The sequence below is a fragment of the Eurypyga helias genome, unplaced genomic scaffold (assembly GCF_000690775.1).
Source record: "Eurypyga helias isolate BGI_N326 unplaced genomic scaffold, ASM69077v1 scaffold4748, whole genome shotgun sequence".
NCBI classification, from domain to species: domain Eukaryota; kingdom Metazoa; phylum Chordata; class Aves; order Eurypygiformes; family Eurypygidae; genus Eurypyga; species Eurypyga helias.
Genome location: NW_010267438.1, coordinates 80,662 through 102,242, shown reverse-complemented (window position 1 = coordinate 102,242; position 21,581 = coordinate 80,662). Strand labels below are relative to the sequence as shown.

Below are 21,581 nucleotides of genomic sequence, written 5' to 3'. Positions count from 1 at the left end.
ACCAGTCTGTGATTCTGTGATTAACAAGGATATTCTTACGCCACTAAGAACATCAAGATAAGGACCTCTCTGTGTATTGGTACTGGTATAACTGATAAACCTCTGAATTGGGATTGTTCATTGACTAAATATGTGTTTTAGGAAGAGCTTCTTTTGGAATTTTGTTTCCAGAGAGCCTTTACAGATGATCTATTCTAAAAGGCAAAGTGCAATGATGAGTGCGTTAAGTTCTAAGACTTTTTGAAGTATCATTCCCTATACCAGATTTGGTGAACTGAATCAGTTTTCTACATTGCTTTAAATTCTTGGTCCTGTGTGGCAAACTGAAAAGATGGCAGGGAACACTGGGTTTTTTTTTACATTCCTGTTAGCTCCACGAAGGTACCTTTAGCAGATGCGTGATTTCAAGGAGACTAACAACACACACCTGTCTGGTTTCAAACATATGCTACCCAGATGGAAAGTTGCACACGCTATAAAAATGCATCGAGCCAGGAAAAGACTGTCTTTAGGACCAGGTCACAGTGGGGTGAAGGAGGGCAGGTATGTAAGTGGAAGCAGGGAAGTCTTTTAAGCACCATTAAGGTAATCGAACGATGAAATAACATGCTCAGCCTCGCAGTAGTGCTTTAAAAGAAATTCTCATTGTAAGTGCCTTAGAAGAACTTGTTGATGTCAGTCTGTCCTGCAGCAAGTGAGCTCTTCATCATCCTCACAAAATCACCTTTCCCAGGTTCTGTTCCTTTCCCTCCCCTTCTGCACAGCCGCTTTTGTGCTTGTTTGGGTTCTTTGCTCTCTCTCTTCTCACGGCTGCCGAGTGCTTTCCTGGGCTGTTAAACAGTCGGTTTAAAGATGCTCATGTTCTGCAGAACACTCGCAGTTCCACAGGAAATTAACTTGTACTTTACCCTCCAGACCCGTCGCACAGTAGGTGCTGTGGGATGAATAGGAGCGTCAGCGGACGCTGTGCTCTCCCCTCCTTCACCGTGTGTGGTTCCCTTCACTGCCAGCTACAGAGTGGTGCCAAGGATGTCAGCAGCTGGAATGCCATGCTAACGTTTGATAATGTGGGAAGATGCTCATTACAGAAATGTAAAGTGTAAGAAGGGGATGTTGCTATGTGAGGGCTAAGTATTCCTCTGCTTACTCCTAGTCAGACCTTCCTGTAGCTGTAACTGTCTCATCCTTTGCTCAGTATGTTTCCCCCTCAGTTCCTCACAGCCCTCCAGCGTGCCTGTGTTGAACAGCGAAGGACGATAAAGCCTACAGATGGTATATCCTGGCAGTTAAGAGCCAGCTGGATGATGTCCACGTCTTTAATCCATCTAGTCAGAGATCATCAAGAAAATATCCAACTGTGGGATCAGTATTGGGATTACTTTAGTACATTTAATAGATGGGATTTTTTCCCGTTTCTGTTCTGTGTCCATTACAATTTCAGCTGCTGCAGCTAGATTATTTTCAAGAACCATCTCTGTTTGCCCATAACATTTTTCCCAGTCCTGTTAGAATTGAAACTTGGCGATAGGCAGGATAGACCTCTCCAACAAAGCCCTCCCTACCCGCTGGCCTGACCGGGTCGGGTTCCATTTCAACGTTTGACCTCTAAAACCCCCGCGTGGTCTGCTCGTCTGAAATACAGCATCTCCCTCGAAGAACAGAGGCGGGAACAGATGTGATGATACACGAGATAGTTCTACAGGGGCTTACTTGTTAAAAAAGGAAGCAGAAAAACTTTTGTTGCCTTATAGAATGTTACTTTTTTGTAAATTCTGTTTAAGTGCTAGTAATACAGTCTAGGGCATGCTGAACAGTAGGATTAAAGGATGAGGAAAGAGCTTTCCATTCATTTAGCATCTTGAAGCAGGTTTAAGAATGTGTCACAAACACACACCAACATCACAGATACTGAGTACCAAAGTAAAACCAGTGAGGCAAGAATTGTTATTCTACCTTAACAATAATTTAGCTAAACACAGTAGCATAAAGGCTGTGGAGTTCTAGGTACTCAGAGCCTCTAAAAGCAGGCCAGAAGTGACTTCATCAGTCTTCTACCAGACCAGTTTCTAACGCCGATTGCTGCGTTAGCCACTAGACAGTGCTGCTTCTTCCTCTCCCACCGAACACACAACACTCGGTTTAGATGGCGACAGAGTCATATGATTTGGACTTTGATTGGATTTTGTTTGTTCTGCTCTACGGAGCCTCACATAAATCTTAGCAAGTCACTAGATGGCACCAAAAGTAGTTAATTTTTATATACTGTGATAAAGCAAAACCAGAAAAGCCTCTGCAAAAGCACTGTTGGAGGAGAGCAGGAGGGTGAGAATCCGTAGCAGATAGTGGGGCAGCAGATTTTCTGCTTAAATTTCATGCTGTAACTTTGCACAAAGCAAAGTGAATACTTTTCAGACACATATGTAAATCCCGTGATTTTTTTAAACCAGGAAGTTAACGGCTTTGCTGAATTGAGCCCCAAATGGTTTAAAACCGGTCTCACTCAAAACCCGTGTTTATTGGCTAACGAAACACACTGGGTGAAATCTCGTCCCTCTCAATGAGAGGTTTTAACGCTGATTTGAAGAGGAGGAGGATTTCATTCCCTGGCCTCGCTGAACTGGTTTAAACTCCCTGCAAACGGACAGCCTGATGTGGCATACGTGGAAGCTTCAATCTCAGTTTAAGTGGTGCGGAGTTGGAGGTGTGTCGTACGTCGGCGTTGTACCTGCTGACCTGTGTCTCACTCTGCAGTAGGGTGTTGAAATGAAAGGTGGGACATCAGTAAGCTCCCACAATGATCGCTTAGTATTATTCTGTAATTAATAACATTAAAAATATTCCACCTTGGGAGGAAAGCAGCTTTACTCAACCATTTTCATTAGGCACGTGACAGCATCGACACGTGTAGCAACCTTCCAGAGAGGGGTTTGCTGTATTTCCTTTTCTATTTTCTCTCTTCCTTTCAAGATTCTGGTGGCCGAAGTCGCTGCTGGCAACTGCCAAAATGTCACAAAGACACACAGAGCATGCCATCCTTGTCTGGAGCGGGACAAACAGACCTATCCATAACTAATTAGCAGCATAGCAGTCATGTGGGAACAGAGCAGATTCTGACTAACCCATCATAACCTTCCTGGAAGGCTCAAAACTTCCTTAAAACTGGATGTTAAAAGAACGTACTTAAATTGTACTATAAACTCTAGAGATTAAGAAAGGTTACGGTTAATTCTCCTGCACAAATCCTATGCTGACTTTCACATTTTGAAGGCTATTACGAGAAAGGGTTTTAATGACAACCTCAGATGTTCATCAGGAAATTCCAGGAGCCTATTGGAAAGGTCAGATGGCTTTAAATGTTAGAGCAAATTCTAACAGCGCAGAGCGAGCCTTCTGAGGGACTCAGCGTCACAGTAGCCCAGCATTTGCATAAGCAACTGTCTGAATGTGGTTGTAAAAGGCTATTAAGTGCTTGTAGTAACAACATCCGTGGAAAAGGATAAATCACTGATTTGATATCGCCCCAACAATGCCAGTACCGCAGACAAGATCTGATCTGGGGGAAGAATATCTGTCATTCACAGACCTTGTATAAATAAATACAACAATTTTCTGCCGTGTACTGACAGAACATAGCTTTTGATGGTTCCCAGCTGAGAAGTGAAAGAGCACATGGGTCTGAAGGCTGCTTGTGGACAGTCAAATAGTTTTAAACTGGTTTGGTTTTTTTTTTTGAATTTCAGCTTCTCTCAAAGTCAAAAGGCTTGGACTGGCAAAAAACGTTGAGACTCCATGATGTGCAAAGCAAGCTAGGAGTTAGCCTAGAGGAAATGCTGACCATTGTCGAGGAGGTATTACATCCTGAGCCTTACAGCACAGAGGAAATTTGTAAATGCCTGGGAATTAGCCTGGAGGAGCTCCGCTCTCAGATCCTTAGTCAAAACACGCGAGATGGTAAGTGTATATGAAGTGGTGGATTTCGTTGTACAGTGTTTGTGTTATATAAAACTTTATGTATTAAGAAGTAGTGCAGGTGGAAGCCTTGCCAGAATACTTGCCCAGAATCTTGGGTGGCAAATGAGAGAATTGCTATCACAATTTTCATTCTAACTCTTATCCTAGAGCAAAGCTTTGATTTTGGTTCAACTGTTTCTAAGGTGGTAGAAGCAGCAGATCCCTTACTATTTTAGATCAGCCTGTGCTGTTCTAGAGTCATCTCTGAGTAACTCAGGTGTGTTTCTAGGCAAAAGTCTAAACTAGGCTTCCTTTTTAGGCAATAGCTCTTACAAACCCAAGGGGTTTGGATGGTTATGGCGTGATTAAAATGAATCCTGTTTGCTCTCCCTCAACTGGTGTTAAGGACTGGTATAGATGGAGCATCTGTTTACGCTTTTCAGTTGATAAATACATGATCACTTCATAAAATATGCTCTGGGCAGACAGTCCTCTAGGTCTCTCCTGAGAAAAATGTTCCTGTCGCTGTCAATATTGGTTTTTCTTTTAGCAGAATGGTGGTGGAGGTGAACAATTTACCATTTAACACTGCGTAGGATTATACCATGTAGTCACGAGCACTGGCGTACATGGATGGATCCTGGATGCGTATAGCAGGATTGCCAATAACACTGAAGAATGGAGCATTATGAAATAATTAATTGGCATTCATTACAGGTTTCCCATTGAGTGCAGAATGCTTCTTTAAGCACTTAAAATTATCCTTCCTTGTTTCCATTCTGCAGCTGTAATATATCCTTGCCAGTCCCTCCCAAGACTGCTTTTTGGGACCTATATATTTGATGTGTACGAATCAGTAATGTATCTGTGCATCTTGGTGCTTGTATTTAAGCTGCGTGTTTATCTGGAATGACTGTAAACTTGTATGCTGACCAAGGACCAGTTCCTGAATCTACAACCTCTTTAGCACCCCAGTGGTACCAGGGACCGTGAAACTATGGCATTGTGCGATTACACTGCCAGAGGTTACCGGCATGGAATACGCTTAATCCAGCCCTTTCTAGAGTTAGGGTAACCCTGTGCGGTGTGTACACAAGACACAGGCTGAACCACGGACCTGCACTCCGCACCATTTTCACGGGAAAGTAAAGGCTGTAAATCTTGTACCCTGTCCCCTTACTCGCCCCTTCACGAAACAGTTTGAGAGTATTACCTTACCCATGTTTATACTCCTTATGCCTGGTTTATAAAACAAAATTCTCCAGTTCTGTAGAACCGAATTGTTTATACAGGTTATTTTGATTTTTTTTTTTCAAAAACCAAAGTCTGAATAAAAAAATTGAAACATGAAAGCTCTAGGAGAAACCCAAAGGAAATTTTATCCTGTGACTCTGAATAGCGTTTGCAGATGTTTGATGAACAGAATCTCTTAAACGGGCATGACCACAATTTCATTTGATAAGGCCAATTAAAACGGGGTATGCTGAAAGCTTCTCCACATGTACAATATAAAATTGAATAACAGATTTCTGTAAAACTAGATGCAAAGGAGAAACAAGGCAGACACAGAAAGCAGGACTCTGAATCCGCTGTTTGTTTTTGTTACACACTAAACAAATTACATTTTATGTGGGCTTTGGGAAAGCAGGGGCCGTTTGACAAAGATGTTTTTCTTATTCCCCCTCTACTTTCCCACTACATTTTAATGACAATGCCTGGCTGCTTCACGTGAGAGAAAACACACCGACCAGTCAGTCATCTCTGCGGACTTTCAGAAGGCTGTTGAACTTTTTTGTCCAACATGAAGAAGGAACCGCAGTATCACGTGTGTCTTTCTTGCACATATTTCACCAACTTTTCTGATCAAATATGGCAACGTTAAGCGTAAATTATTTGTGTGAGAATTACTGTTTAGATCATTTACTGGATTCTGAGTTTTCTCTGTGGCTGAATATGCACTGTCAGTAATTTTTTTGTATTATTCAAAGCCCAGTGGTAGTTACAAGTAATGGTTTGTACTGGCATTGTATCTCATGTTTAAGGATCTGGAAGACCTAGGTGTGTGTTACTTTAGTCCTAAGTCTAGCTTCCCTTCCTATACTCCTCCAGTCATGGTCCTGCAAACTTACATCACATTTTCTCAGTGTATAAGGCCGATGAGATAAAACACCACATCCCCCCAAAAGTGTGGGCAAGTGCCAGGCCAGGTCTGGAAGCACACAGCCACCTTGCATCCCGCTGACAGGCAGGTACTCCGGGATTTCTGCAGTTCCCCACTCTACAGCCCGCTCGTTCCCCAGGTTTGGAGAAGTGAGTAAAGCCTCTCTACACTTCCTGTAGTCATTCTTGGGCCAGCTCCAAATCCCGTGTTTAAATCCCCTTTGGGAATGTTCACGCACGGATTGCACTTGTGGCTGCTGCACACCTCCAGAGGAAGCAGTATGTGTTACTTTTGAAGATGCACTCTGCCATAATTTTGGCTCGGACTTGAGTGCTTCACAGAACATTTAGCGTGTGGGAATTGTGGGACATTAAGTATTTATAAGCTTCGCCACAAAAGGGTATTCTCCTATAAACCAGCATATTCCTTTAACCAAGAAATGTTTCTTTCCCCCTTAAACGAGGTATTTTTAAACCAATTTTTCTTTTTTTTTTTTCATGTATAAAACTGTAATCTAATTTTGACATTTCAACGGGGAAGGAAACCGCCACGGGAGGAGCAGGCATCCATTTGCTGCGCGGATTTGGCTGTTTCACTGCCCTCCCCTGGAAAGGGAATTCTAACCCTGTGCTGCAGCATCAGCAAGTGGTGCTTGAAAAGCCTTTCGTTCCCCCTGCCAAGGGATTCGTATTAATGGTGATCTCAGCACGAGCACAGCTTCAGCCTCATTCGCACAGACAGGCCCACGTGAAGGTGGCCTCGCAGATGTTCCGTCGGGATACGTAAAGCTTTAGGAGCGAGCCCCTGTCCTCCAAGAACAGGAGTTACCTCCCAACAGGTAGGCCTAAGAGCGCTTCCCAGCTTGAGGGTCCTACCGCAGCCGCGGCCTGATGCATGTCACGGAGGATTTCGGGAACGTACCATCCCCTTCCACAAAAACACGGTTACTTGGGATGAGCCCCGGCGAGGTGGCGGTCCCAGGCAGTCCCGTACCGTTAGCTGGTAGATGCAGGCCCTCGGGGCGTGCCGTCGGTGGGGCACAGGCACCGGCTGGCCTGGGCCCGTCGCAGAAGCCGGGTTAAAGCTCGCATTGCTCCAGAGGACAGAGCGCTGCAAACCCGTCGTGGGCTGGAAGCAGGTGTCTGCGAAACGGGACGCTTGGATCCAGCCATCGCTCGCCCCCCACTTTGTTTTCAGAAAGCCAGATTGCACAGAGTCACTTGAGCAGTCTCAGCAGAGAAACTGTTCCCCACTTGGAGTAGGGGGTTCACAATCTGGCTCAAATTAAAGCCATCTGGCAACATTTTCTGACGTATGTTGTGAGCCAGAAACCTTCACCCTCATCATGTTCAATCAGCGGGATGCCTAACAGAGAAGGGTCCTATTCCACATGAGTGATGGTGGTGGAAACTGTCCCCTGCACCACTCTGCGTCGGTGAGTTTCTCCTGTTGTCAATGTCGAACAGTCCCATCAGCCGTGCGTAGCTCGTTAATCCGCACTGAAACCTCACGTAAGGAGCCGTCAGGGCAACCAGGAACAAATCTATGGCCCAGAGAGGTTGGGTTTTAGCTAAAGGTCGGAGAGAATCGTGCGGGAAGCCTCTAAGGAAAGGAGTCTGCTGCAGTTGAACGTGTATCGACTGAGTTGCTGAGAGTCACAACGCTTAATTATAAAGAAAAAAAAAATCCTTGTAAATGGAGCCAACAGGTTCACCCAATTTTTGTAAAGTGAAAACTAAAAATAACGACCACAGCTGTTTGGGACTAATAGCTCAGGGCTTCTGTTTGGTTTTAAGAGATTTTGTATGGATTTCAGACAAACTGTCGTTAAGGTTTGTCTGCTGTGACTTCGCAGCCTGGAAGGTTCTTGCTGCAGCGCGAGCTGTCAGTGCGCTGGGAAACACCCCCATTTCTTTTGGGAGCGTTGGGTGGTTCAGTGAATGGAATCTTCCTGTTCCCAGGTGACATGGTGGGAATCCTTGGCAGAGAGCAAAGATGGGGTGCGGAGAACCCACGGAGGGTCAGCAAGAGCTGCTGATGCTCTCTGAAAGGGATCAGGACTGGCGATACAAAGCAGGTGACAGTGGAGGAGATTCCTTATGGAAGACTGATTGTGTGAAACTTCAGGAACACAGCGAGGCTGCGACCTGGAAGGCGGATGAGCTGCTCCAATAGCAGGCTGAATAGACGGGAAGCGTGTTAAAGACTCAGCCTTACCCGGGTATAGGGGTCACAGAGTCACAGAGTGGTTGGGGTTAGAAGGGACCTCTAGAGATCATCCAACCCCCCTGCCAGAGCAGGATCCCCTAGAGCAGATCACACAGGAACAAGTCCAGGCGGCTTTGGAAAGTCTCCAGGGAAGGAGACTCCACCACCCCTCTGGGCAGCCTGTTCCAGTGCTCTGTCACCCTCGCAGTGAAGAAGGGTTTCTCATGTTCATGCTGAACCTTGTGTTTCCCAGTTGATGGCCACTGCCCCTCGTCCTGTCACTGGACACCACTGGGAAGAGCCTGGCCCCATCCTCCTGACACCACCCTTGTCCTTGTCCTCCTGAACGTGTCTCTTCAGCCTTGTTTCAGCTTTTCAGGTTTACTTTAATTTCTTCTGATCTGTATCTGTTTCAGCCCACAGAAGGTGTCACTTACCCTCACCTGAGCCCACAGGAAGCTTCTCCTCTGTGCAGCTGATACCCTACAAAATAAACCTCAATCTCTGTGCCATCTGTTCAGAAAGGGACAAGAGAGACCCCGAGATTCTGACTGTGCGATGTGTCTAGGTGTGTAGCTGGACAGATCATTCCTGCCTGGCATTGGGCTACACAGAATGTGACAGAGAGGGAGCGTGTAGTGATTTCCGAGGAGCCTGATTCTGGTCAGAGACTAGATCCTCAGTCCGAATGGTGCTGTGTCGTATCACAGGATCACAGACTGGTTTGGGTTGGAAGGGACCTTAAAGACCATCCAGTTCCAACCCCCCTGCCATGGGCAGGGACACCTTCCACTAGACCAGGTTGCTCCAAGCCTCATCCAGCCTGGCCTTGGACACTTCCAGGGATGGGGCATCCACAGCTTCTCTGGGCAACCTGTGCCTGTGCCTCCCCACCCTCTCCGGGCCATGTTAAACGAGTGGAGCACCTGACCCAGGCACTGCACAGACGCCCTTTGGGAGGTTTTAGGTTCCTCTCGAGTTAGGAGGGAAATGGGTACCACAGGGCAATTCGGGTCCAGGTGGGATAAGCGGTTCCCTAACCTGCCCCTTTCACTGACAGAAGATGGAGCTGAGGGTACCCCCACCCCTAATTTGGAAACACATTTAAGCGGCGAGAGCCAGGCCTTTATTGTTTACTGAATTAGGAAATGACACTGACGTTTTCCGTCAGATGAAGGACCTGATGAGCACGCACCAGGACAAGGTCAAGGATCCGCATGCTTTTAAGACCCTGGCACTAGTTCCCTGCTTTTCCACTCTCCTTTGAGCACCACGGAGAGTGAGCCCATATATCCCAGTCCTGTGTAGCACCGGAAGGTTCGCCTGGAGGGCTTCAGTCTTCCCCCTGAACAGTTGCACGCACTTTGGATTCGGTTCTTCCAGCCACGACAGGGCACGGCTCAGGAAAGCAGTCCTTTTCCAGTTGTCAAATCCGCGGCCGCACGAAGCGCACATATTCCAATGGGTTCCCGAAACAGCAGCCTCCGCAGCTCTCTGGCAGGCCCTTTTAATTCAGGTTTCGTTGATGCGGAGCTAATAGGCGGTGACATAGCAAGGAGATCCCGATGTGGATGTCATTCTGGAAGTGTGCTCCGCGACCTTTTGTTACACCGAGCTGGTTAGTGGGACTGCCCATCCAAATGGAAGAGGTACAGGTTTCTCTGCCGCCAGGAGCGTTTGGTGTTGAAAGCCGGAGATGTGCGAATCTCCCGGAGTACAGAGGTGTTTGCTGCTCTGAGGGTAGTTTCACCTGAACGGCACGCTGCCAGAGGGGAAAAGCAAACTAGAAAACCTTGGTTTTAACCGCGAGTGTAATTCTGTGACACAAAAGGCGGCCCGTGCCCAGCCCGTGGCGCACGTAACGACGCCAGCCTGAAAGCAGCGCCTGAAAGGAGCACGCGGCTGCGCTTTCTCGCTGGAGAGGAGCCTGGAAGGCTCGCTTCCGCAGCGGCAAGGTAGCAAGTTCTCCCCTATGCGGAGCAACTCCCCCCTGGGGGCTGGTGCCGTCAGGGACCCGGCTCAGCTCTGGCTGGCAGCCGGAGCGCACATTCCGGTTGCCAATTCATAACACGACGAGCGCGACGCAGCCCCCCAGATTTTTAAGGTAATCTGGCCAGCGGAGCGTTGCTCTACCAAAGGGTGGTCTCCGAATCAATCACAGCCTTTGGCAAGCCTGTTGCCTCACAATTGAAACCAGACATGTTTTCAGTTCATTCTTTGGGTTACTACTGTTCGATGGTGATTTACAAGAGAGTGCGAGCTATGGCAATCTCTCACGCAACTTTAGATACTCCCTAAACGAATGCACATTTAGAAACCTCCTTGCTCTAAAACAATGGCTTATAAGAAAAGAATATTTAAAGAGAAACCATCCTGAAAAATAGGCCAAGCCGCCTTGCCTCAACGCTCTGCAATACCGAGGCATTGCTTGGGAGAACGCAGCACCGGGAACTCCAGCAGCAACCAAAGCCGGTGGGGTACAACATACCCCGGCGTGGGACCCCAAAGCGCGTTTTCCCTGCATGGCACTCCCAAGGGGGTGTTTCTGGGGGGCACGCAGTTTCCTCATTTCTCTCCCAGTTCGAAATGCAGCCAGGCAGCCTCCTCAAAAGACGGCGACACGGGGTTTCTCAGTAGCAGGCTGGGTTGGATTACAAAATAAATACCACCAGAAGCAATAGCACCAGTAGCAGAACACTGCTACGTGCCGTGTCTTCTGTCAGTTCAGACGACTCGCACCTCCCTCAGCGCTGGATTTGCAGTGTTTGCAGGTGTGATTTATGGCACCTCTGGAGAAACGAAAGGGATTGTACAGGCACTAACGAAGTTCTCGTCGGCAAGGGTTGCAACCCGGAGCGTACATCGAAACTTCAGCCTGGACACGGGGTTTTTTCCAGCCTTTCAAGGAAGATTTCCACATCTACTTGCACATGGAGGTTGCTGAAATCAGCAGCAGCGGTTCCAGAACTTGGCTGTCTCCACGGAGCGGCCAAGTGGGAACTCCATGTGTCTGGGTCAAATAGCGAGTTGTGTCCTGAGTACAGGGCTTGTGTCTCTTTTTACCTCTGTCTGAGGGCTTCATCAGCCCTTTTAGAAAGGAGGAGGGACCAGAAGTGGAAGCAAGGAGAGAGAGGCTTTGCTCTGGAGGGGAATTTACGCGTAGAAGGAAATTGGGATGTTCTGAGGTGCTCTGACAGCTGTGCTTGATTTGTGATGAAACAAGGAAACGCACCGCAGTAGGTGCTTCACGTAGAGAATAAAGTCCACTTATCTAAGGTTTACCACCCAAACAGCTCAAGTGAGCCAATGTAATCATAAATTAAACTGCCACGCACGCTTCTGGTGGTGTGGCAGCCATGGTACTGGCAAACAGAACTATACTGGGAGAGAAGAGCAGTGACCGACAGCGCGAGCCTAGGAAAGGCTCATCCGTTCTCGGGCATTCGTTGCAAACCAAACCCTCCTGTAAATAGGAGCAGCGTGTGGAGCCTGAAACCACGGCCGCCCCACTGTTGAGGCTTGGTGGAGGTCTCCACTCCCGTGGCCACGCAGGTTTGGGCACACCCCCCTTTTCCTGAGGAACTGCTTGTTCTTGGCGCGATAGAAACGCTTTAGCCAAAACCCTTGCGCTGGCGTTGCTCTTGGTAGGTCGGCACTGAGCCGTACCCGTCTGGGCTTGACGGCTCTTCACATCCATACGGGCAGCTCTGACCCTCCGGATGGTACCACACAGCAAAGATAAACCCCAGAAGCCCAACTGAAAGCACCTGTGCACCTCGCTGCGCCTTAAATCCAGGTTTAGGTACAGCCTGCATCGCTGAAAATATCTGAGAGGGCTTCCTTACCAGTGCACCAGGAAATATGGAGAACAGCGGTTTTGCTAACCTCCGTCGGGGGAAAAGAAACAAGAAGTGGTTGGTGGGTTTTTTTGTGGTTTGTGGTTGGTTTTTTTTTTCAAGAAAAGCTCCATGGTCACAGTGGGATAATTGCTGCTGGTGTGGCCTGGAGCAGTCACACACAACACCCCAGGCCCGCGGGTGCCCGCTGCCTGCCTGCTGGGCGCTGGGTACCTGTCTGGGGTTCCCGTGACTCGGTTTTGCTGGTGTCTGAAGACCCGAACGCTTTAGCACAGGCATGAAGTTACCACCGTCACAAGACGTGTACATTTATTCTGGTGAGCTCTGAACACTGTATTATTAGGGCTTTTAAAGACGTAGCTGAGCTTTTGCAGAGGACTTTTAGCTTGGAGAGTTTTAACATAAAATATTAATTAGTAAAAAATACAATTCGACTACGTTTTTCTGCGTTTCTTCCGTAATGAAGTACTACCTGCAGTGCTTAATCTGTTCATTTTGTTTAGTTTCCACCTTCAGGTTATACCAGCGCGCAAAGCACGTGTACGGTGAAGCTGCCAGAGTGCTGGAATTCCAGAAGGTCTGCAGTGAAGCACCTGCCAACGCGCTCCAGCTGCTGGGAGAATTGATGAACCGGAGCCATATCAGCTGCAGGGAGATGTACGAATGCAGCTGTCCCGAACTGGATCGCCTGGTAGACATCTGCCTGTAAGTTCTGACCACAAGGAAGAGTAATCGCCTGTTGAGAATATTGTTTGGATTGATGAGAAAATACGCCATCGCTGGCTATTGCAATTTTAAAATGAAAGTATTCTTGTCTCTTATTACAAAATTAATCTCCTGCAGGGACATTACATGGGCAATTGTTTCCCTACTGACATCTGTGTAATACTTGCAGATGAAAGCTGCAGTTTATGGCTTTATTACAGGCTTTGCTTGTGGACTGACTCATCATCACAAGCGTTACGTTAGGCTGTTGGCTATTCTTTTGAGTTGCAGAAGAAGTCATAACTGGTTTTCTTAAAACACCATCCTCGTTCTGTTTGAACTCCCTTACTTTTTGTGCATTTCTTAACCGTTTCGGAACGGCCACCGTGGGAATTCCAGGGCATGAGCAAGCTGCTCTCCGTTCTCGGGTTGCGCTGGAATCGTATCGGAGTGTCGTGAAACGCTACTGCATTTTTTTCAGTCTGCGGTGTCGCATCGGTGGGATGTCGCTTAAGAGAGGAGTGCCTTCGAGCGGCGGACCCTGCGCTGCTGCGCCCGGCGTTGCTTGGCCGGGTTTGCCCCACGTTACTCCGCCTCCATCACTGCCCCAGCCTCCTTCCTTCAGCTGGGTTCCCTAACTCAGTTCGGCTGCGATACCACAAGCCCTCTTGACTCCAAAACACATCCCCTGAGTTCTGTTTCATCCCTTCTCTTCCTCCTTTATTCTTCCCCAGTTTCCTATCCTCTAGCTGGAATAAACGGAGCTTGAGTAATGGCATGGAGCGAGCGGGAAATCCCGGGTTGCTGCGTGGAGCGGGCTGTTGCTTTCCTAACTGCCACCATGGGTGAGGAGACCCGGTACAACCGCGGCTTCGTACGGAAAGTACAAACGCTTGGTGCCTACATTCTACAGGGTGTTTCGCCCATACACAGGACCAGCACGGAAGGATGGACACATCTCAATCCCTCTGAATTTCCATTTTCCAGGCACGTTTAACCACGGGACAGACATCTTACGCTAGGTTTGATCTAAATGCAGTGCCTAGAGAAGGGATTCGATGGTCGGTGACCGTTCTCGAGGTGGCTTGGGGGCATGAAGGGCTGCCCACCTGAGTTTTCCCACCCTGTCCCATCCCTGCTTCTGCCCCTGCCACCTTCTCCCAGCCGCTTCCCTCGTTGGCTTCGTCACAGCTCCTGGTGATGCCACCTTCGTGCTTCTGCTCACTTGTTACGGTGCCTGCTTCTCCTGGGAGCAAGGTGTCTGGGAACTGCCCCAAGCCAGGGCACTACTGCCCTGCCAGACAGGGAGCGTGGGGTGCCAGACAGGGAGCGTGGGGTGCTGTAGGGGCTTGCAGGCTGGAGGTCAAGAATGGCTGTTCCACTGTCTTTAGAAGCAAATGCCCTATGAAACTATCTCATCCTCTCCATATATCTCCCAGTCTTGAAGAAAACAAACCATTCCAATTCAAAACTAAAAAAACAAAACCCAAAATAACTTCCTTACCAGCTGAAAATGAAAGCTAGAAAAGTATTTACCAGCAACTGGATTTTTTTTTTTTAAACCAAGAAATGAGCCTGGTTTATAATGAAAACACCGATTTTACAGACTCGCCATTGGCCACGTGCTCTCTTATGTCTCTGCTCACGCGAGTTTTGTAGGTGGCAATACCCGGGTTGGTAAATTGATGGAGTATGACACAGGTCAGTGCCCAGGTGAGTTGGATGTTTGGTTTTGCAGACAAGATGGAACGGCCTCTGAGCCTGAAAACCAAACTTAAAATCCAAACGGAAGACTGCAGGACGTTCACGGATTATTTTGCACGTGGGCTACACATGCTGTTTTGTGAGAAAGCACCGAGAGGCCCCGACAGCCTGAGAGCAACCGGGCGATACGACTGTTGTTCTGCTCTCAGGAGCCAGTCCAGCACGGAACTGCCACGCTACGTCCAGTTCACTGTACGCCGGCACGACCTCGGAGTAACCTGCGACAGGCACTCAGCGGGGCGGTTCCGCCACGGTTCTCCCAGCGACTCGTAGGGAACTGCTGATCTGTGCGTGAGAGGGGAGAACAGAGTGACAAAAACTGTGCTCTGCTGAAGCGCAAGGTAGCAGCACTGCCCGCTCTGTGATGGCACTGGCAGAGGAGAAGCCCTAAAACTGAGCATTTTTGGTACAGTAACTACCCGGCATAGCCTCAGTCAGCAGCATCCGATGGCTGAACTTTGGTGACGAGCCAGTGCAAGCGCCTTCTCGGGATGCCCGGCCTGAGCCCTGCCGTAGGGCCTGCTCTCAGAATGCCGGCAGAAAGCCACCCCGGTGCACGGAGCGGAAGACAGAGTTGGTATGAACTGCGCGGCAGCACGGAGGTGCCTGCGTGGCGCGTGAATAACCAGCGCGGGTGCTAGCCAGGGCCTGCTGCAGCACGATGCTCAGCACGGGGATGCAAATCCTCCGTTTCCCATCCCTGCTGAGCTCTCTGACGGCTCGACAGCTGCTGCGCCCAGAGCTAGCTCGGGTGTCGCGACGCCGACTCGCAGGCGGTAGCACGGGCACAGCCGCAGAACCCGAGGGAAAGCAGTACCCAGTGAGGGTTTCACTAAATCGAATTAAAAGTTATCGCAGCGTTTCAGTTCCAGGGACCCGAATATAAATAGGGAAGGGGAAGAGTGCTGCGTGGGCCCGTGTGACGTCGGATGTCTAACAGGGCAGCAGAAGAGCCCAAGGCTGGTGGGATGGGCATAGCCAAGCACCACGGCGGAGTGTCGCTCGTGTGGGATGATTTCTAATCGGTAGATGGTTTAATCCGCAAGGTTTATGGCATTCATCACGCAGGAGCAAGTACATTATTTGTTCGTTATTCTTTACAGCCTTGTAAACTCAAGAGTATTTCCTAAGAAATAGATCTTCTTAAGAAGCTGGATGCTCTTTAATGTTTCTAGGTGCTCGGGCTGGGTGCAGCTTACGCCAGCATCTCCTTTTGGAAGTTACTGGGGGCAAAAAAAAGAAAGTCTTACCTTTGCTCAAGTTGTACATTAAAAACTGTGGGACGTAAAGTCACTAGTCACTCTAGGAAAACTTGGCTGCCGTGATTAGAGAAATGGCCAGGAACGGCGTAAATTCCATCCTTTCCTTAGAGTGATAGGCAGCTGCCCTGTAACTTTAAAAAGCCTCTCCAAAACTACATTCCACAGAATTGCCCGCACCTACTGCTGCTCTCTCCTTACAAGGTTTGAACTGTGAAGAATAATCTGCATGGCCAGATGGTTTCTGTTTTGCCTAGATCTTTATGTCTCACCCTACGGCCTCTGCCAAGAAGGAGAGGGATCCATACTTGCTGTGGTTTGTCGTGCTGAAAACTGTAACCGCTAGTTGGGCAGTTGGGTTTTTTTTACTTTCTGCAAAGACACAAGACTCCTCCTTTCTCTGTCCCCTCTCACGCTGCTGGCGGCCGTTTCACCTGTTGGTCTTTCAAAGCCACGCCGAAGGTTTACTGAGCCATGAAGGAATAAAAAATGGGATCTGAGCTCCAGAATTTGTTAGGTACTTCTGCAAATCTCTCCGAATCCTTGAGTGTTGGAAGCGACTTCCCTTCACTCCCTGACTCTCCATCTTTTGGCAGTAGAAATCCTGATGCTTTTTGCATTAGCAGCCGTGCCTCGTAGCATGGCAGATCGCTGAATCCTCCCGGATCACTTTGGGAAGATACGGTTTTTACATTACGGTGGCTGAGACAATGCCCCCATTTTATCAAGATTCCTATCGCTGATGATTCTGTGACAGCTGCGGAGCCCGGAGTCACGGCACCTTTTGGGAACTCAACCGACAACCGCCGCACAAGAAGTTTGCAGCTCTTTCAGAGCCAGAAGGGCGTACAGGTGCTCTCCAAACGCACACTGAGCTGCGAATCAGAGCAGCACCCACTCCCCCGTTTCTATATTTAAACCTCATCACATTAATTCCATGCTTTCCGAATAGCAGGTTCATAAATCTGAGTGTTTGGAATTAACAATATTGATCGGCTTTTCTCACCGCGTAGAGCACAGTGAGTTTTACAATGCGGCACTGCGACGCCTCACCTATTGCTTCCAAATACCAAACTCTGGGACTTGGGGTTTCGTTCTTTTGCAGTACGCGTCTTCACTCTCATTTACACCCTCACGCACACCTCCCCACGAAGCAATTCTCGTTTCGTCCCGCGCACACTGCAACGGGCTCTGTAACTCCTCAAGGAGCAGAGAGCAGAACCCGGGGCTGGGAGCTGAGCGCCCCCAGCGCTGGGCTTCCGATACGTTCTCTTTCTCACGCGCTCCGTCTCTCCCGCCGTCCCTTCCCCTCATGGCTGCAGCACAGCCCGGGCGGCGCGTCCGGCACTTGCCCAGGCGTTAAACCCCGCGTGCCGCCTGCCGTGTCTGCTCACGCTCTCCATAAACGCGCAGTTTCCGAAGCCAGCGCACAAGAGGGGAGTGTCCGGCTGTGAATCACGCCACCGGAGCAGCGGGATTCACTAGGACTGAACTGCTTAATACTCAAAAGAGACGGTGCCAGACCGGTCCCAAAGCTGACGTCCTCGTGTTCGCCCTCCAGACCTCCCACGCGCCGCAGTCGATGCGCAATTAGGGGCTCAATCCGCATTCTCATAGTGCGGGTACCTGGTTTTGGGGTGTTGGCCCAGCAAGACGCCAAGTTCCTCAGCACCGAGCCCCAAGTATCTAACCGTGTCACCACGTTTGAAACGCTTGGCCACAGTATTTTGAAACACAGTGACTTCAGCTCCGAAGCAGGCATATTTTCTGTCTGCATTATGCTTTATTTCAACTGAGTGTTTTAAAATGACTCAGTAAAAATGAGGCATGAGCATGACCACAGAGAATTATGAAATCCATAAAAGGTTCAGAACAATTCTGAAGGGATTTCATTTGCCTACCAAAATAAAAGCCAGACACCGTCCGAACTGGGAAGTTCTGACTGAGGTAACACACCAAGAGAGCACAGACAGTTGATCTGGCAGACTTTGAAAAGCGGAATGGGCCTTACGAAGTCGAAGGGAATTTCCCCACTGATTGCAATGGAGACTGGATTGGATCCTGCTCGTTTTGGGATGTTGCTCCGTGGGCCAGAAAAGACAAGAATTGCATCAGAGAATGAGTGGCTTACAGGAATAATAATAAGAAGTAAAATAAAAGACCGACAGGAAACAGAGAAAGAACATAAAATCGAGTCAGTACGAAGGGTGGCACCACACAGGCAGAGTGAGGAAAGTGTTTCTGCGCAGGGGGAGATGTAAGCGTGTTCAGAATCAAACGCATATGTCCGTGCTTGCTTGAAATACGACCGAAACCTCTGCCAACCCCGCGGTACAGGAGACCCACTTTACATAAAATGCACATATGAACCACTGCCACAGCCCCCCCGGGACCAGCCATCATTTCCCGACGCGTTGCTCGCAGGATGCCATCTCTCCCGCACACCTCCGAGGACTGGTAAATCTCTCCGTGCGTTTGCTCGCAAATCAGATTAAATCTCTCGAGAATAGGGTTTCAAGTGGGTTTTCTAAATCCTCCTGTTCTGAGTGGGTTAGAAAAGCCCCAAAGAAATTAGTTACGTCCTGCTTTCCTCCTTTCTCTGCACCCAAGTCAAGGCCAGGAACAGGTGAGGAAGCGAGTGAAAAGAATCCTGCTAAATTCTAACGAGGTGGCGTCTGCATCTTGCAGAGCAGTGGCGTGGGATCTGCTGTAGGACATTTCCAGACCAGTATCTTGGGGCTGGGAATGGTTTATATTTGGGATGTCACTTATTTGTCATTGTTCTTTCTATTCCCCCTCCTTAGTGAGAGCATTTCTTTCTTTTGGGGCTAGATTCTTGCTTTACCGCAGCCGCTGTGAGTCTGTTACGTTCCTGAGGTTCCTCTGAGGGAGATACCTCACTCCGGCCCTCCGGCGTGACCGGATGTCTGAGGGCAATGGCCCCGTGTGACTCCTTAACTTTCCAAACTCTCCTTTTCTTGACTGGCACGCTCGGCAGCCCTGCGGAAGCCTGCGGATCTTCGGCGTGTTTCAGATCTGCCTGGAAGAATGGAGCTATTTGTCTTTGCCACAGCAGAGACTGGCTTGCATGCTACATCCTGCACAGTTCGTTTATGAACCCCCTTTTGTTATTTCTGTCATTTATTTCTGTTTTCACTTCGGATGTCTTACGAGCGTTGCTAACGCAATCCCTCTCTTCTCCGGCTTTCTCCGCCTCAGCTGTGCCCTGATCCTTACAACAGCTGAGGCGCTGTGAAAGGGGGGTGACTTTTGGAACTGGCAGAAATGACTACATGGCGGTTTCAAGCATCAGCTGGTTCATTTAAATCCGAAGCGCTAACGGCACATCGCTGTCACGTCACGCACAGCCGCGCCAACGCCAGGACACCAGACGACAGACGCGTTCCGAGTGGAGTATTCGCTAGCCTTCTACAGGCGTTTTGTATGTGACAAATTGCCTCTTTTTGGGTTTATTTTACATGACTTTTTTTTTTTTTTCCCCTTCTGTTTTGTTTCAGGCGCGCGGGGGCCATCGGGTCACGCCTGACCGGAGCTGGATGGGGTGGCTGCGCTGTGTCGATGGTGCCCGCTGACAGGCTGAGCGCTTTCCTAAAAACTGTAAGAGAAGCGTATTACCAAAGTGACGCCCAAAGGTCAGCGCGGGAGGAGAACAGCCTCTTTGCTACCAAACCTGGACGAGGAGCTTTGGTTTTTGTTGAGGCCTAAGGAACATTAAAAAATTTAAAGAAACTATGTGGGGCATTCAGAACTGGCAGTACTTCCCAGGCCGCAGTAAATGAATGCCTTCTCTGGTTTTTATTGTAACGAGCAGTTGCTATTATCAAAATGTGTTTCTGAAGAAGCGATTAAAAGAAAACTCTTTCATATTAAAAATACCTTTCGGTGGAAACTTTGACTTACAAAGCCAATCATCAAGGAAAACCAAAATAAAGATGACCCTTTTATCCAGCGGATCTCTCTTTTCCGTTTACTGCCATCGGAGTAAGGGCGGGTGGAGCACGGAGCCGTTTGGTGGTGGGATAGGAACCTTGCCCCGTTTGCAGGGCTGTTCAGCTCTTGGGGTGCTGGATGTTTTGTTCGGACTCCTGTAAAACTTGGAGATTAGACTGAAGCATTGCAAACATTGGAAGGAACTTGCCAAACATTGGAAGTTTCACACTCTCCTCCAACAGGACTGGTCCTGTTGTAATTGATGTTAATATTGCTGCAGGCCTAAGAAGAGGTTAGGGACACCTCACGTTAAGCAGGGAAGCTTTCCTGGGTTTCTTACATACCCTGCAGCAAGGGTGGCTTGTTGTGACAGGTGCAGCAAAAACAAACACTGTCTGCGAGCCGTGCAGCGCGACAACTTGGACTTGTCCAAACGCCGTCTGGCAGTTGTGGAATCCTAGCTCTGCTTCGCCAGGGTCGAGCATTGGCACTGGTACCACAGACCGTTACAAAGAACTGAATACAATCCACTGACCACGGAAAAATGAGGTTAAAATCTCGAAGGAATCATTAAGGTGATAATTCACTCCCTTGTACCAAGCAAAAGAAAACAGGTACGACCAAGGGTAAATGTCGTTAACAGAGTGTTGACAAACCCGCCTCTCTGTCCCACTTCAGTCCGTGCCGGCCCGAGGGCCGTAACCGCGACGCGCTGGACGCGCAGCCTCCACGGCGCGTGACCCATCCCCTCGGAGCAGCTCTGCTGGTGCCTCAGCCCTCGCAGCCCTAAAAGACGCGGCGAGATCTGTCCCTGCGCACGTTACCGCGGTGCTGAGCACAAGCGAACGGCCAGGAGTCTGCACCAAATCAGAGCTCTCCCAGAACTGATCCTCTGTACGTTACCCATGCTAATTCCACCCAAACCCAAATTCTTAGAGGCTACTAATTCTGTGAGAGGGCTCTGCCAAATCTGAACGCAGCCGATGAACCTCGGCCAATGCAAAGGGCCAGATCTCTTCCAGAACCTCCGAGGGGACATGCAACGGGAATGTCATCACTGGAGAAGATGCTGACAGTCGGGGAAAGTGGAACAGAGAGCACTCAAGCAGATCAAGTACTCGAGGGGAAGAGGATGGGGTCTGGGCAGGATGTGGAGAAAGGAACAGACAGGGGAGGACAGTTGAAAGGATGCATTGGAGAAGCGGGAAGCAAGGGATGAAGGACAGTTAAGAACAAGAGGCAGAATTCTAGAAAGGTTTAATCTCAAAACATCTATGGAAATCGAGTATCTTGTGACCCATTTGTAATGTAGGGCACATCCAACCAAGCCTGTAAACATTGGAGTCCAAAATCAAACAGCAGCAGGTAAATAGCTTCAAGAATCACAGACTGGTTTGGGTTGGAAGGGACCCTAAAGCCCATCCAGTTCCAACCCCCTGCCATGGGCAGGGACACCTTCCACTAGACCAGGTTGCTCCAAGCCTCATCCAGCCTGGCCTTGGACACTCCCAGGGATGGGGCATCCACAGCTTCTCTGGGCAAACTGCCAAGATAGCCGTAGAGATTCTAAAGAAAACAATGCCCTGGCTATGTTACCAACTGCCTTATTAAATATAAACCTCAGCTTAATTCAGCGAGTTCCTGTTTATTACCCTGCCATAAAACCAGAGTACGGCACAGAACACCCCAACCCTTTCATCAACACATTTTCATTGAACTTCACAT

The 21,581-nt window shown here is 48.9% G+C and overlaps 1 protein-coding gene across 1 annotated transcript; it reads left to right on the top strand.

Annotated features, from left to right (window-relative positions):
* Positions 1 to 3,740: 3,740 nt before the first annotated feature.
* On the top strand, positions 3,741 to 19,631 carry LOC104513910 (N-acetylgalactosamine kinase-like; the record flags this gene model as incomplete). Its single annotated transcript, XM_010157411.1, has 3 exons — positions 3,741 to 3,951; positions 12,681 to 12,882; positions 19,424 to 19,631. Coding segments are annotated over 3 exons (621 nt in total), but the record flags the coding sequence as incomplete, so codon positions are not given.
* Positions 19,632 to 21,581: the final 1,950 nt, after the last annotated feature.